The 17,154-nt window shown below is 34.1% G+C and overlaps 1 protein-coding gene across 1 annotated transcript in view; it reads left to right on the forward strand.

Moving 5' to 3' along the window:
• The window catches only part of LOC143251010 (adenylate cyclase type 2-like), a 178,744-nt gene that overhangs the window by 100,753 nt on the left and 60,837 nt on the right, over positions 1-17,154 (forward strand). The window contains exons 9-10 of the mRNA XM_076502285.1: positions 12,083-12,215; positions 12,615-12,773. Coding sequence (XP_076358400.1) covers positions 12,083-12,215; positions 12,615-12,773 — 292 coding nt within the window. The remainder of the gene's footprint in view (positions 1-12,082; positions 12,216-12,614; positions 12,774-17,154) is intronic.

Consider the following 17,154-nt stretch of genomic DNA (forward strand, 5'->3'; position numbering starts at 1 on the left):
AGATCCGAGTGTAAGTTAAGGATGGTTGGAGTTGTCCAGCGTTATTGAATTATATCAATGAACTTATATTGTTTATCTTAGCAAAACACCATTATATCTCATTAGCCCAGTTAATTAGTGATTTAAGTATTAAGACAAATATTACTTCGAACACCACTGATTGCAGAGGCCTGCTAATTTGAGCTTCATAAACGTTGGTTTGTTTCAATCACAGATTTCGATAATTCAGCTTCGCAGATTTTGAAATTATTATTATTTTTCTATCAAAAAGGTTTTTTTTTTTTTACCAATCGGAAAGAAATAAAACTTTTACTTAGAACAAATTATTATTTCTTTTGCCACAATGAATATTTGTTATTATTATGTTTGTTAACAAAAATACAAACATGCTTTAAAAAATGAAAGAACATTGATGTGAAACAAATACACATCCTGTTGTTGTTTTTTTAGTGAAATCTACATCTTTTAGTCTCAAACCTACCTGTTGCGGTCTTTCTTTTATGTACTGCGTCGGAAGCACCTAGTTTCAATGTCCAATCTCAATGCTGATTGATGTCCAGTCTTCACTGATGCATCTTCTCTATTTCTCTGATGTCCTGAGATTCCCCTTTTTTCTTCTCTGATGACATCGAGGTGGTCAAGGAAACTGTTAATATGAGAGTGTAATAAATGAACTTCCCAAATCATATTGCAACCCAACTCTATGATTTTGTTGAGCATGTTATTGACAATGTTTTCGTAAATTGGGTACTTTGGAGGATCAAAGTCTCTCACTAAATCAATAAATTCAGCAGTAATCCACCAGACATTTCATACTGAAAATAATCGCTATCATGATGTCTATTAACATTAGATTCAGGATCAGACGAAACCGTATTGAGAATCTGTGATGGAGAAGGACTATCAGAACGGTAGTGGAATGAATAGAAAATATCTCGAACTTTGGAGTACTAGCAGATAAGTCTGAGGACTCACACCGCTAGAAACCGGATATCAATATCCATGTTGGGCAGATCATAGCTAGACTATTGTGTAGCTTTGTGCTTAATTTCAAACAAACATATATATTAAAAATCGTTCACTGAAAACTACATAAGCAATTGATACTTAATATGTACTCTTATCACTTAGTTTGTTTGAAGCAATAATTTTAAATATCAATTTGATCTAACGTGTTGTTATTTTGACACAGAAAATTAAATAATCACTATTTCAGTGATGTCAAGAAAAACCCACTTGTAGAGAAAAATATATATGTAAAAACGGTTCGTTCACAAACAAAAGGAACCTGACGATGACCGAAGAAGGTCCTCCACGTAAAAAAAAAAAATTCTCAACCCAAACGAGCCGTTTTTACATGAATATTAATCACTGTTTGTTGTATATCAGTCAAAACCACGATATAAATGACAATCAACCTTGCAAATTTAGAAAATTTTAATATAATTAGTAATTGTACTACGACTCTGTATTTCAGAAGGATAATATATACACATAGTGAATTATTTATGAATAATATTTGCAGGAACAACACGTGCCGAACATCTGTTCTTATGCGTTATCAGGACAACGACTGACATGTTTTCTGAGTTAGGGATTTGCTTATAAATTCAGTGAGAGTCGGTGTGTCATAAATCCTTGTTGCCATAGTAACATAATGACTCTAAAATATTGAAAAAGAACTAACGCTTATTATGCGTTTCTTGTGACCGAGGTATCGGTATCCATATTTAATGAGATATGTAATTGTTTTCATGGCCAGCTTTACAAGTCACAAGTATCGAGCTGTTGAACCGTATGCTTAATATTCTACCATTATGACGTTTTACACAAAAACGAAGAAACAGCGTGGATTTTATTTCAGACGGCCTGGCATGGCCGGGTGGTTAAGGCACTCGACTCGTAATCGGAGGGTCAGGGGTTCGAATCCCCGTCACACCAAACATGCTCGTCCTCTTAGCCGTGGAAGCATTATTGTGTGCGGTCAATCTCACTATTCATTGGTGAAAGAGTAGCCCAAGAGTTGGCGATAGGTGGCGATATATCTTGAACTATAATCATATATTAATGCGCAAAATTAAAAAGTGATACACAGTAACACGTATCTTTCAGTGGTGTATATATATTGATCTTTTTTCATATATTATATATAAATAACTTACTCTGGCATGGTTAATTTTACTAATTGAATGAAATCTATTGTACTACAACGCTTCTACTAATTATATAGACGCGGCATGGCCAAGCGGATTAAGGCATTTGACTCGTAATCTGAAGATTGCGGGTTCGGATTCCCACCCTACCAAACATGTTCGCCCTTTCAACCGTGGTGGCGTTATATGGTGACGGTCAATCCCACTATTCGTTGATTAAAGAGTAGCCCAAGAGTTAACGGTGGGTGGTGATGACTAGCCGCTTTCCATCTAGTTTTACACTGCTAAATTAGAGATGGCTAGCGCAGGTAACCCCAGTGTAGGTTTGTGCGAAATTCAAAAACAAACAAACTTATTATATGATAACAAATCATTCAGTAATAGGAGCTAGTTGTCGGTAGGTGGCGAATAGAAAGGTTTGTTTTTAGGCAAAATGGTAGACCTTTTTTTAGTTTTGCTTTTACTGTGTGTATGGGGGTCATTTTTTTTATTTCGCGAGTCTATTTTCTTACGACAGTTCACGAAGAAAATACTAAGTATAACCAAGATAGTTCAGTTTTCTACCTACATACAATATACTGACAAAATTGTGGAAAAACGTTCATGTGTTTGTTTGTTTTGGAATTTCGCATAAAGCTACTCGAGAGCTATCTGTGCTAGCCGTCCCTAATTTAGCAGTGTAAGACTAGAGGGAAGGCAGCTAGTCAGCACCACACACCGCCAACTTTTGGACTACTCCTTTACCAACGAACAGTGGGATTGACCGTCACATTATAACGACCCCACGGCTGAAAAAGGGAGCATGTTTGGTGCGAACGGGATTCGAACCTGCGACCCTGGGATTACGAGTCGGACACCTTAACACGCTTGGCCATGCCGGGCCAACGTTCACGTTTAATTTTCATTAACAAATATATATCTGATTGACACTGAACTACTTGAAATTCTATCAGTATATCATTTTCTGTAATATTTTAGCTACTCTATTCTCTTAATAAAAACACAAAGTTTTCGATAATTTGAATAAAGTAAATATTTGAGTTGAAGGAAGATTGAACTGTTCAATCACGGATCTCAACATTCTACATTTTGTATGAAATCGATAGATTACGTTACACACCTTCTTTCCATCCACCCACCAGCGGAGTCTGCAGACTTACAATACTAGAAACCTGGTTTCTATCATTGTAGTGAGCAGAGCACAAATAGCATATTGCTTTGCTTTGTGCTTAATTCTAAACAAACAAACAAACATGCCCTAAGTTGTCTTGTATTAAACACGTAGCGACCACAGCATACAATACTGATCAAAGAGGCTTAAAGATTTCTGTCAGGTTTTGACAGTTAACGTATCGCAAGAAACACTAAGTAAATGAGATAATAAACTGAGAAGGCGTAGAAATAACCGAAGACTCATTATAATACTTAGAATACTTATATTTTCGAATGTGTTGAAAGATATAAGAAGCATACATTTTCCTAAAGTTTCTAAAATATTCATGTTAGATATTTTTTTCTTTGTGTGTTTTGAATTTCGCGCAAAGCAACACGAGGGCTATCTGCGCTAGCCGCCCCTAATTTAGCAGTGCAAGACCAGAGGGAAGATAGCTAGTCATCATCACCAATCGCCAACTCTCAGGCTACTCTTTTACCAACGAATAGTGGAATTGATCGTCAATTATAATGCCCTCACGGCTGAAAGGGCGAGCATGTTTGATGTGACGGGGATTCAAACCAGCGACCCTCAAATTGCGAGTCGAATGCTCTAACCCCCTGGCCGTAAGTGCTTTTACATTTTTCTTTGACAGAGAAAGAACCTCAGTTATTTATATACTCAGACCACAGAATGATTTTCGGAAACTATATTCTATCATCCTTATTCGTGAAGTTTCATCACGTTTATAGGTTTTCGATTACTATATTTGGCAAACATTTGATTGAAAGTAATGTAATATCTATCACACTTATCGATAGACTATTTTGAACTTTGCGTTAGGTTCAAAATTACCTTTCAGCCCCTCTCTCTCCAGTAGCTCAATCGTGTGTTTGCGGACTTAACAGTGTTAGAAACCTGGGTTCGATACTTGTGGTAGGCAGAACATGCGCAGACCATTGTGTAGCTTTGTAATTGACTATAGACGAACAAACAATTAACTTTCAAAACAAATTTTTAGTCGATAGGTGTTTGCTATAAATATAAAAACAAGGTGTTGAATAACACTTTCTTTGTTTTAAAATTAACTTAACGACCACTCTGATTTTCAACTACATGGCTGGGAGGCAGCAAGGTAATAATAGAGCACACAACAAATCATTGAGATGTGAAACAACTCGGAAACTGAAGTAAACTGCCATATGTTAGTCACATATTTGGCAGGGACCATAACGGCGTAATTTTTTTTTTTGGTTTTATGTGAAAATGTTCAGAATTCTAAAGACAACATATCAGCACGTTCGCCACTCTCTCTTTGTAACGAGGACGTTTGGGCGTGGCCTCTGGTCAATTAATTATTCTATATGCAGAAACATTGAATGTATATTTCCATATTCTACACATTAAATCCCGGGAGATAATCCTGTCTGCAGTGGCAGGTGCATTCTACACACGGAAATACTGGTACGTATTCACAAGCTCTCTGGACAAGGAACTCCTCTTGGATGATTTATGATAATTTTCTGACGCATCCATCCACAATGGGCATTACCTATTTAGATGTATGCTTGATATTTCGCATCACATTTAGAATTTCAAATGCTTTACGTGATAATGAATAATTACATGATTTTAAAGATAGAAAAATAAGCAGAACAGTTTTTCTAAACTATTTTAGTTCGTTTTTCGTAACATTCGACTGTCTCCCCAGTAGCATAGCGTTATGTGTACTGACTTATCCTCCTGCCACCTGCTAGTACAGCCGTAACTCTACGGATTTACAACGCTAAAATCAGGGGTTAGATTCCCTTCGGTGAGCTAAGCAGATAGCCCGATATGGCTTTGCTATAAGAAGAACACACACACACTTATTCTCCTAGATACCGGGTTTCGATATCCGTGGTGGATATAGCACAGATAGCTCTTTATGTAAATTTGTGCATAATAACAAAAAAACTGACATTCGAAAATGTCTCTAAGTTTTCATTGAAGTTTTAATAGTACTATTGACTAATTAATTGATACTAGATGCTAAAATTAATTGACTACTGAAACACTGTTTAGGAAAAATAATTCGAATTTGGATATAAACGTGATTGAATTCCAGATCTCCTTCATACGAAACGTGTGCTGTACCATATGAGCCGAAACCTAAATATATTTTCCATATGCAGAGCATTCTTCAGAGGAATGTTATATAAGGATATGAAAAAGTTATCTATTTCACACAGATAAATCCTTTAAATGACACTGTTGTTATATTATATAGTTGGGCGTGAATTAAACAAAAACATACTAGGCAGAATATTTAGAATTTAAGTAAAGAAATCTAAAAGCATGTAATTCACTATAAACAAAATATATCTTAGTGTAAACACCTTGTCCTTGTGGACGATCGCTGTCTTTCAGCAATATATTGTTCTCCGCTGGTACAGTGGTAAGTCTAGGGATTTACAATGCTAAAATCAGGGGTTCGATTTCCCTTGGTGGACTCAGCATTAGCCCAGTAAGGCTTTGCTATAAGAAAAAACACACACACTAAGATATTAAGATATATTTTTTATTGATCGAACTCTTAATAAAGCGACATCATAAAATAGATACAAAAGTGTGCATTTTTACAATTATGGTATGAATAAGTGTGAAAGTCTTCGTTTGTTTCTATTTCACGTTTTTAACTTCTTTAAAGAATTAACAAAAAGGCCGGTGCACTGATACGAATAATAGATAAAATGATGTGATATGTTATTCCCCTAGCGAGTAAACTCGTTATTCGCGTATGAAAAGTATTTAGACTCTAGGCCTAACTGCCGATTTTGAGGCGGCTGTATTGAAATAGTTGGAAGTGTGTGATATTTATAAAAAGGTGAAATTTTAAAATTATGGTATCAAGAAGTGTAAAAAACTAACTGCTGCGATATCCTTTGTGTGTACATTTCTGTGTACATATAAATGTATAAATCGCATTTATATATCACCTAAAACCTGTGATTATTTACTTTCGCACAATGTACTAGCTGTAGAGCATTGAAAATAAATGAACTTGTGGTAGCGATTGTTAAGGATAACTGACGTATATTATATAGCGGTTAAACTAGTGCTTCGTATACAAAACCTACTTAAACTTTAAGCATGATTGTCGATTGTTAATTAAGTGCTTGCTGGAACTTTTATTGAGATTTATTGGTGTTGTATTATTTATAAGAAGGGGAAAGGTAAATAATTAAAGTATTTCCGTCTTTGTTTCTGTTTATAAAGTAGTTGTCTTTAATGTTAGAAACGTCGTAGTTTTCTATTCGTATAAACATAAAAGTACTGCTTAAGGATTATTGAGTTTCCATGTGAGCCAGCACACATACACACATATATTGACCAACATATATTATTCTTTTCATTACATAGATTGTAAACAACATCAATTGATTTTAATCTATCTTCAAACATATCTAATCTGCAATGCAAAGCTATTTCCAAACTCTTCTCGTGCCTTAAAGTTGAATATTGATTTTGACTGTTTTATAATTTTCCTGAAACTTTAACTTAAAAACTGTAATTCTGATATCTTTAAAAACATTTTACTCATCTTTTATCTAAAGCAAATCAAAATAATACTTATATCAAAATACTTGAACTATTATAAATAAGAGTGAACTTAAATTAGTGACATAATTTATAATTTCTTGAATCTTTGCAGATATAAGCACGTAACTTTTATACTTCGAGTCTTTCTAACGCTGAAAACAGAAAACATATTTTGTTTTTACCTAATTTTTGTTTTAGGGATTAGGAGGGATTTTAAATTATAATGGAACGATGAAAAATATGTTTATTAATAAGTTAATTGGCCGGGCGTTGCTTAGTGGCTAGCGTGATGGACTGCGTGAATCTGACAATATATTGATTAACTGTCTTTCTTGTAGTCTGTAAGTTCAAAATCAGGAACATTAAGTAGGAGTAACCTTTGTGTAGCTTTGTGCAAACTTCCAAAGCAAGCAAACAAATAATTGCTGATTTTATTTTTATTTTTTAAATAAAATGAATCATACATATTCCTGATGTGAGAGTAGTACATTTGATCTGTGTTGGGATCATTTGATAAATTACCTTACATTAACATGTATTTTGGAGCGAATATTAACCAACCATTAACAGCTTCGCGTTTACCACAAACAGTCGAGTTTCCACAACAGATTAATTTTTTTCTTCCTAGATAACGTGGAGAACGACCACTTCAGTTATTTTGAAATGTGATAAAACAAGTAGAATCATTTAATAAAAATATAAGTTCTTAATACCCCAAATAGACAACAGAAAAGTCTGAAATTTTTTAAAACACAGACATTATTTGTAACCTTTCTAAGACAATTAAGTTTCTTAGTGTTTTTGTGATAACTTTAGATTTTCTAAATAATCTACAGAGAATGGTATGTGATTAGTATACGCCAGTTTCATTACAGCTTTGAAGACGAAGTGTGTCTTACTGGACTAGCTGTGAATCTGGCATTACAGGTTCATGTTCCGTTGCCGCGATTCGCTCTTTGGGGTCATGGGTACGTTATAATATTGATTACTATTTGATCAGCAATAGTTGTCCAGCTCTTGACTACCTGCCTCCTTTTAGTCTATCAGTTCAAAAATAGAGAGATTTGGTGCAATAGCTTCTGTAAATGTTTGTACAAATGTCGAAGAACAATAAAAAGAACAAAACAAACAAATAAACTTTAGTTTCTTTAATAACCAATAACGACAGATTTCACCTTTCTTTTGTGATAAGAGTGTTACACCGAGCAGCGTGTTTTTCTTTCCAATCTGTTGTAAGCTTCAGAGATTAAAAAGTTTATAAGAAATATTTAAGTTTTCCGAGTTTAACAAAATTAATCAGATCCATATTTGCAACTACGTTTCACATTGCCTTGAAAGCTCCAGAAACGTTTTCAGTCGTTCTATTTTCCTGGTTGGATTCAACATTAAGAAATTTACTCACAGGTCTGCATATTCATTGTCGCTCAGGTTCGTAATCTATATAAAGTTTAAAGTGTTTCAGACAGTTCTAGTCATGATGCACAGGTTTGAGATGAGAGAAGACCATGACGAATTCTATGGTAATTGACAATTTACCAATTGTATATTCTTTCAAAGAAAGTTGGAACTTCATCAGGAAATACAAACCCAAAACCATAGTTCTTGTGGTAAAATCGAACATTTTTATCACAGCGAAATCCGTGTTCAACAATGCTCGACAACAGACTTGTGTTTCCCTTAGAACTCACTCAGAAATTCGTATGGAATGTCATCCATTAATAAGCAGCTCCAGTTTCTTCAGCGCTTTCCTGGAGATAGTGTATCTATCCATTATTACTGAAGAAATCAAACAAATTCCTGATGAGGACATATCCCCGAGATGCATGCTATCCATAAAATCACATCGACAAAGACTGGGACTACCTCCTTTATTAATGTAGTAGTCACTTCCCGCCAGTTACTCAAAAAAAAACTTTCTCTTGCTGTTGTTGTTTTTTTTCTATATTGCTTTCATCGTATGTCGAAAAACCACAACAAAAGAGTAGTTTCAACTCTACTAGCCCAACACCTGGTGGCCAAACTTGCAAATATCCACAGGAACTACTTACCAAATCTGAGCCTCACTAAGCTCAACTCTGCATCGAGACTAATAAATCCAGACAACAGTAGAAGAAGAAACAATTCCCTCAACACACATGATGAACCCACTGACATTTAATCGCAACACCCAGACAATAAATATAAAAAAGAACAGTCAGACAGTCATTACAAGAAAACTAGATTTTCAGACTCAGAGTCCGAAGAAGAAAAGATAGATATCACAGAATGTTAATGCACTTGGTTTAACTCATCTCCAAATGACATCCACATAAGATGGCAAGACTTTCTGAAGGACATCACCGAATATTAAAAATACATTTCTCAAATAGTTTCTCATATGTTTTTCTTAAATTATTTTTATGTTAAAATACATATAAAATAATGATCTCTAACAGGTTCATGTTGAACCTACTTAATATTAATAATACATAGGAAAGAATAGCCGTTTTTTTATTTCTTTTAGTTAAATCGACAGATATTAAACAAAAATTCTTAAGAAGTAATTGCCAAAATAAAAATATAGCAACAAAGAAACTTTTAACGTGTTTATGCTATAAAAAAACACGAGTAAAAGGTAATAACGATACAAGAAACCTGATATTGTGATATCTTTAAGAACATAAGTCATTCTTTCTCACAGATGGAACTACCTCTGTGGATGAACAATATACCTTCCCAGAGTATTCTGGCTATTGAATTTGTATATATATTAAGCATACATTCTCAAAATGTTAAGAAAAATAATAACAATGCATAACAAACAACCATACCCAAAATTTCTATATTTAATATATCCAATAGCAATAGATATCAGACAACATTGCTTTGGGTCTGTATTTTTAAGAGACTCAATATAAAACCTCTATTAACGATGTTGAATAATAGATATCTTTCACAAATAACATCAAATATGAAAAGTTAATATAAGGTCGCAAATATGCATAGGCCACACGCTTACCTGATCTGATGTGTGTATCTAAATGTTAAAGATATTGAAATGTATTGATAGCCACCATTGTATCTGTTAGTAATTCAAGAGACTAGAATTCTATATACGTTACTTAGTAACTAAATAAATAATGCATTCTGTGAGAAGTATGTTTCTAAAGCTTTGTTCCATAGTAATATCTGACAGGAAAAATGTTCATGGGCTACTGGGTGGAGAATACAGAAAGGCGAAATGGACTGAACAAATCCATTATACTAACGAATTCCTGTATTGTATGCCGTATGCATTGTTTGTAATCCCAAAAGAACTTAGCTGTCTTAGTTCGCCTGTAACGTAGTCATTAGGTAAGAAACAAAATTGAAGATCTCTAAGGCAGTGCGATAATTAATCTCATTTATAAGGCCCTGATATTATAAATATAATTATTTCAGTTTAGCTTGGAAAAAATAAAGGTAATAACTAGTTGACAAATAAAAATAAACTGTGTGTTTGCAATAGAAAATAAGCATATGCTTCATCGATAAGAGGATGATATGAAGTGAGTTAATGGACATTGAATACGTAATACATCAAGAAAGTTTTGATCTTTCCTTTCACAAAGTCGAAAACAGTACATAAGCACAGCACATAGACTTACGAAGGTCTAACATCAATTTTATATTAATATAGAAGTGTGTCTGTGTAAACAGTACATAAGCACGTGGCACATAGACTTACGAAGGTCTAACATCAATTTTATATTAATATAGGAGTGTGTCTGTGTAAACAGTACATAAGCACGTGGCATATAGACTTACGAAGGTCTAACATCAATTTTATATTAATATAGAAGTGTGTCTGTGTAAACAGTACATAAGCACGTGGCATATAGACTTACGAAGGTCTAACATCAATTTTATATTAATATAGAAGTGTGTCTGTGTAAACAGTACATAAACATGTGGCACATTGACTAACAAAGATCTAACATCAATTTTATATTAATATAGCAGTGTGTTTGTGTAAACAGTACATAAACACTTAGCACATAAACTAATGAAGGCCTAACATCAATTTTATATTAATATAGCAGTGTGTTTGTGTAAACAGTACATAAACACTTAGCACATAAACTAATGAAGGTCTAACATCAATTTTATATTAATATAGAAGTGTGTCTGTGTAAACAGTACATAAACATGTGGCACATAGACTAACAAAGATCTAACATCAATTTTATATTACTATAGCAGTGTGTTTGTGTAAACAGTACATGAACACGTGGCATATAGACTAACGAATGCTTAACACTGGTGAAAATCAAACGTTTTCAACACAGAATAGATTTAAATGCTGGTTAAAACTTAGACCAGTCTGTTCGTGGACGCCACCCGCTACTACAGCGGTAAGTCTACGTATTTACAACGCTAAAATCAGGGGTTCGATTCCCCTTCGTGGGCTCAGCAGATTGCCCAATGTGGCTTTATTATAAGTAAACTCACATCTTACTTGAAGACAACCCTGCAAATATTAGTACACTAGAAAACAATCGATACGGATCTGATCAGAGGTTTAATAATGTGGTTCATCTTTTCACTGCCATCATCTATATTCGTGCAATATCACTCATAAGAGAACCAACCCTCTGTATTCAATGTCAGCTTTTGTGCTGCCGCACGATTTCTAGAACGACTGCGACTCGTGATCTTGTACAAAGCTTCATTGATAGGCAATACCAAACTTTCTTTCATCTTTTGTAATGGTCAACAAAAAAAAAGAAAATACAATTTTGTGTAGAAGCTCTTCCGATTAATTCTGCACTGTGTTTGGGGGAGTTCGTCGACAAAATTATATTAGAGTTGTGAAACCGAAATAAATAATAGAGGGATTTAAGGTGAATTACTTACACTGCTGCGTCTCTCTCATCCATTCGCTCTTTTTATATGTAACTCTAAAATTGTCCAAGAGAGTTTTCCACAACTGACCAACAGGTTACATCATTTCTTAGGATTATTAAAATAATATATTAGATCTTCTAAACTACATTCCTTCTAACAATAATAATAATAAGTTCAACATTTTTCATTTCAAATTTCGTATTTTATTTTCAGTGCTGTTTTATTTTTAAATGAAAAATTTAGAACTGCAGGAAAAACCTCTCGATATATATTTTCAATATATATGAAAAGTGCCTAAATTTTTTATTTCCATTGCACAATTTTTCAGACGAGTACATATCACCATGGCAACGTTGCACCAGCTGGACAATCAATTTGAAGTTGAACCACGTCAAGGTCTTCTGAATGACCAATTTCGTCTTGATCACCAAATGGAAACATTTCTTATAATTCCTCCTAAGGTGAGCTGCCTTTGACTTTCTATCCATTCTAATAATAAGTTTCAGAGCTGAAAACCCTCCCCCAAAGTATTGAATGCTTGCGTAAATAAGCACCAGGTGTCGTAACTGACATTATTAGCTACAGATAAATTAAAATTATTGCTTTTCTACGATAATACTTTTCTTGAAAAAAAAAGGATCATTTGAAATTATTATAGTATGTTTAATTTAATGAATATTTTTGCAAAGATGTTTAACAGGAATGCATAATATTTTCTTGACATTTTCACAGTAATTAAAGTAATTACTCACGATAATTATTTCCCTTGTACGTAACACTTTCATTAAAACAATTATTCCCTATTTGTGATTTTGATTGTTAGGTGTTATATTTCATAATCTCATTTTTTTTTTTCATAGGAAGAAATAGACGAGACAAAGTTAAAGAATAAAGGATCTGATACTTCCACTAGGTGTCGCACTTCTTCCAAGATGAGCAAATATGTAGAATGTTGGGGAGCGGATAAGCCATTTGCAAATATCTCGGAGACGACCCTCGCTAAAAATATTGGCTTAACGGTATGTATAGAGTGTTAAGTACACCTTAGAAGCTGTTTTTGTTTTAGTTGCTTTTCCATAAAACCGAGGCGAAAATTGTAGCAGTCTTTTTCTCATCGGTTTCCCCTTTATTTAGTTCTACAATGACCATATATTGTGCTAAACAACCGCTACAAAACTGAACACCAAAGACAACGAAGAAGCTCAATAGAAGTTCTGGAAGAGATTCATAGTCTTCAATATAATACAAATTTCTCAGAGAAGCGCGAGTGGTAATAAAGTAGAAGTTAATTGTTCAGAATACTTTGACCTCCCGTAAATTACAAAGAATCATCTGATAAAAAGTAAAGCTTTGTTGAATGTCCAAACCCAATTATACAGATTTCCTACCTATAATAGCTCAGCGCTGTTAAAAATTTTCATAACGTTCCAATACTAAATTAATTTCTAGTAACTTGTTTATGATAAAGTTTATTTAAAAATAACTCTTTGTTTATTCACTGTTTTGCATAACAACTCGAATTTGCAACAGAAATTTTAAACAAAGGTAAGAAAATAAGTAAGAAAAAATTCCCATCGGTAAAACACAGTTAACAAATAAGAAATGTATATTATTAACAAAAACAAAATTTTTACGTTATGTTCATCCAATCGCTGAGAAGGAGAGTATGTTTGGTAGGAGGGCGGATTGACCTTCGGAGGAGCAGAGCAGCGTTTTGACTACCTGGCCATGCCGCGACGGTAGGAAACTTAAAATAGTATACAGCACTAAAAATCCGAAGTTTGACAGCCCACTGTGTAAGTTTTGCGCTTAAAAACACGTAACTGAAATAATATAAACATAATAAAATGACGATTTCTAAACGTCCAGTGAATCTTACTTATAAAATGCTTAATTACTTTTAAATGAGAATGAATCACTCTGGTGGTGAAATTTCCAAATTGTAATTGCGAACTAAATATTAGCGAGAGAATGAAAACTAATCATTGCATTCACTGAGAAGTCGAACTAACTAATTAGTTGGGAGTTTGAATAAAGTTTCTATTTCAACAAAGTAATCCATTCATAAGGTTGTCAATAACCAATAATTCCAAACAAAATTACTTTGTAATTTACTAAAGTACCAAAATATTAATAACAAAGTTGTTGGTTTGTTTTATTGTTGTTCTTTTTTTTTTTACTATTATTATTCATTTTGATTTTTACACAAAAATAAGAACTTTTGTCTCTGATTCCTCTTTTCTTTTCCGTAATTGAAGCGTAATTAGTACCCTTAATTAAAATTCTAATTTCAGTTTTATTTATATTACACCCCAGTAGGTCAGTGGTAAGTTTACGGATTTACAACGCTTTTTGTTGGAGTCTGAATCCCCACGGTGGATTGGTTTGATTGTTACAAAGCATACAACTACATTATGATCTATTAGTCCTGTGTCCACCAAGGTTATCAAAACCCGGTTTATAGCGCAATAAGCCTTTTGACTTTTCGCTACGCCACTGAAAACGAAGTACAAATAGTCCACTATATATCTTTATACTGAGAATTATTTATTTTGTTGTTGAATTTCGCGCAAAACTACACGAAGGCTATCTGTGCTAGTCGTCCCTAATTTAGTAGTGTAAGACAAGAGGGAAGGCAGGTAGTCATCACCATCCACCGCCAACTCTTGGGCTACTCTTTTACCAACGAAAAGTGGGAATGATCGTCACTTTATAACGTCCCCACAGCTGAAAGGGCGAGCATGTTTGGTGTGACGGGGACTCGAACCTGCGACCCTCATATTACGAGTCAAGTGTCTTAACCACCAAGCTATGCTGGGCCTTATACTAAGGAAACAGCAGCTCTTATCTCTGCTTCTTATTCAATATATTTGTCTTAATTTGCTTTTAATACAATTTAACTTCAGAAAGTAATTCATGTAAATATTTTCGAAGATATTGATGGCTCATAATTAACTGTGGAAAAGTAACTTAAATAAAATATTATTATATTTTTTTACTTTTAGGTTTTATCACACTTTTAACTTTGTTTATTGTGACACAAACAATGAATAATAGCCTGTGTGTATATGTCATGGGATTCGTATATTTAGATTTATTGACTGTTGTTACACTACTTCGATAAAGAAACACACCATTACCATAGTACAGAACTCGTTCATTCATTTCATAAACTTTCTAAATGCGAAACTCCTACAACGCTCCCAGCTTATCTTGCTAACTATCACTGCTCCAAGAAAACATTTTAAAGACACGATACGAAAGAAAACAGATTTATAAACACAGGCTTATAATGCTGTTAATTTTGCTCTTAGAAAACATTTTTGAAAACATTTGTGATCATAAGACAAATTACGTATGTCATGTGATCGTAAACCAACTAAGGCAAAATACATATTTTAAAATTACTACAAAGCATGAACTTATTTGTTCTATTACTTTTTGTTTTGTTTTCTTTCAGTTCATTAATTTGTTGTTGTTTTCTTGGAACATGTGATCCTTAATCCATTAAAGTTGTCACGTCACAAGTCATCCTAAATATAGATTATTTTTTATGAGTCATACGGCCCTGAATATTGAATATTAGGCTCACTAGTGAATCATTTATATGAACGTAGGCTCTGACCCTCATGGATAATATTTCTTTTCTTAGTATAAAATATATTTCAGAAATACGTGACCTTACATTTAGACACTTTTTTAATGGACCGTACAGGTTCTTTAGATATAGTACAGGGGTGTGCAACATTTTTCGTCGGTGGGCCATATAACCAACTTCATCAATCAAGCGGGGCCACTTAAAAAACAAGCTTATTCGTGTACATGCACAATAAATTAAAAAAAATTCTCAAAATGCAAGCAATAATATTTTATATTTTTGCATGAGTGATCATTTTAGTGCGACACTTGAAATTTAGAGTCCTTGCAGAGCTTGTCAATATCAGCTTTGACAGAAGTGGTTGCCACTCTTAACTGACTGGTCAAATGTTCATCAGTCAGCTGACTTCTACATTTGGTTTTGATGAGCTTCATTTTGGAGAAAAATTGCTCACAGCAGTAGGTGCTACCAAAAAAGGGAGGCAATTCTTTGTGCATGACGGGACAAATTGGGAAACTTTTCACGTACACAGAGTTTGTAAAAGTCTAGCAAACTGTTTTCAGAGAATTTCCTTTTAGTGTCCATGTCAGCCTGCAGTTCAATGAGTTCCATTTGGCAATCATCAGGACTGTCTTCCACTGCCAAATCAAAAGGTTGAGCGAACAATTTCAATCTAATTTCAGTTTGTCTGAAATCTGGAAATCTGTTTGCAAACTCATCACACAGCTTTTGTACACTGGTTCCATATTTGGTGCAATCCAGATTAGGAAATTCCAGTTTCCTGGTTGCAAGACATGTAAAATGGGTCAATATGGCTCTTCTCAACTGAACCTGGAAAAGTTCCAATTTCTTCTCAAAAGCACAAATATGCTCAAACAACTTATTCACAAGTTGACTTTTCCCTTGTAGTTTTAAGTTTAAATCAGACAGATGCTGTGTAATGTCTGTGAGGAATGCTAAGTCATTCAGCCAGTTCTCATTGCTCAAGAAGTCCACATTCTGACATTTGCTCTCCATGAAGAACTTAATCTCCTCTCGCAGATTCCAGAATCTCTTCAAAGTAGCAGCTCTACTAAGCCAACGTACAGCAGAGAAGTACAAAACATCTGAATACTCACTGTCCAGCTCATCTAAAAAAGTTTTAAATTGTCGATGATTTAATCCTCGTGTTCGAATATAATTTACGCATTGGACGACATTTTTCATGACTTCTGCAAAATCCAGAACTTTGGTGCACAAGCTCTCTTGGTGAATAATGCAATGGCTTACAACTACGTCTTGTGCTCCAATTGCAGTTAGAAATTTCTTGGTGAATCCATTTGTCCTACCTGTCATGGAAGGAGCACCATCTGTTGTAACACCACATAATTTATAAGGATTCAGTTCAAACTTTTCTACAACCTTAAGCACTTGTTCACAAATATCCTGTCCTGTGGTTGTGGAGGAAAGGCTTGCCATATCTAAACACTCTTCGAAAACATCAAAGCCTGCAGTAACAGCTCTGATGAAAATGACAAGTTGGGATGTGTCATTGATATCAGTGCTTTCATCCAAAGCCAGACTGAAAGCTTCACACGAATTCAATCTCTCTTTCAAAGTTTCTTTGATGTCCTCTGAAAGATCTTTTGTCCTGCGTGAGACAGTAAAGCGGAAAGGCTAGTTTGCTCCACCAAATATTTTTTCTCTGGACATGCATATTCTGTGAATATTGTTAAACAATTTTAATAAATTCTCCATCACTGAAAGGCTTTCCCTTTTCTGCCATACATTCACAAAGCTTAAAACTCAGTTTTGTCACCAGT

Source organism: Tachypleus tridentatus, chromosome 5 (assembly GCF_004210375.1).
Source record: "Tachypleus tridentatus isolate NWPU-2018 chromosome 5, ASM421037v1, whole genome shotgun sequence".
NCBI lineage: Eukaryota > Metazoa > Arthropoda > Merostomata > Xiphosura > Limulidae > Tachypleus > Tachypleus tridentatus.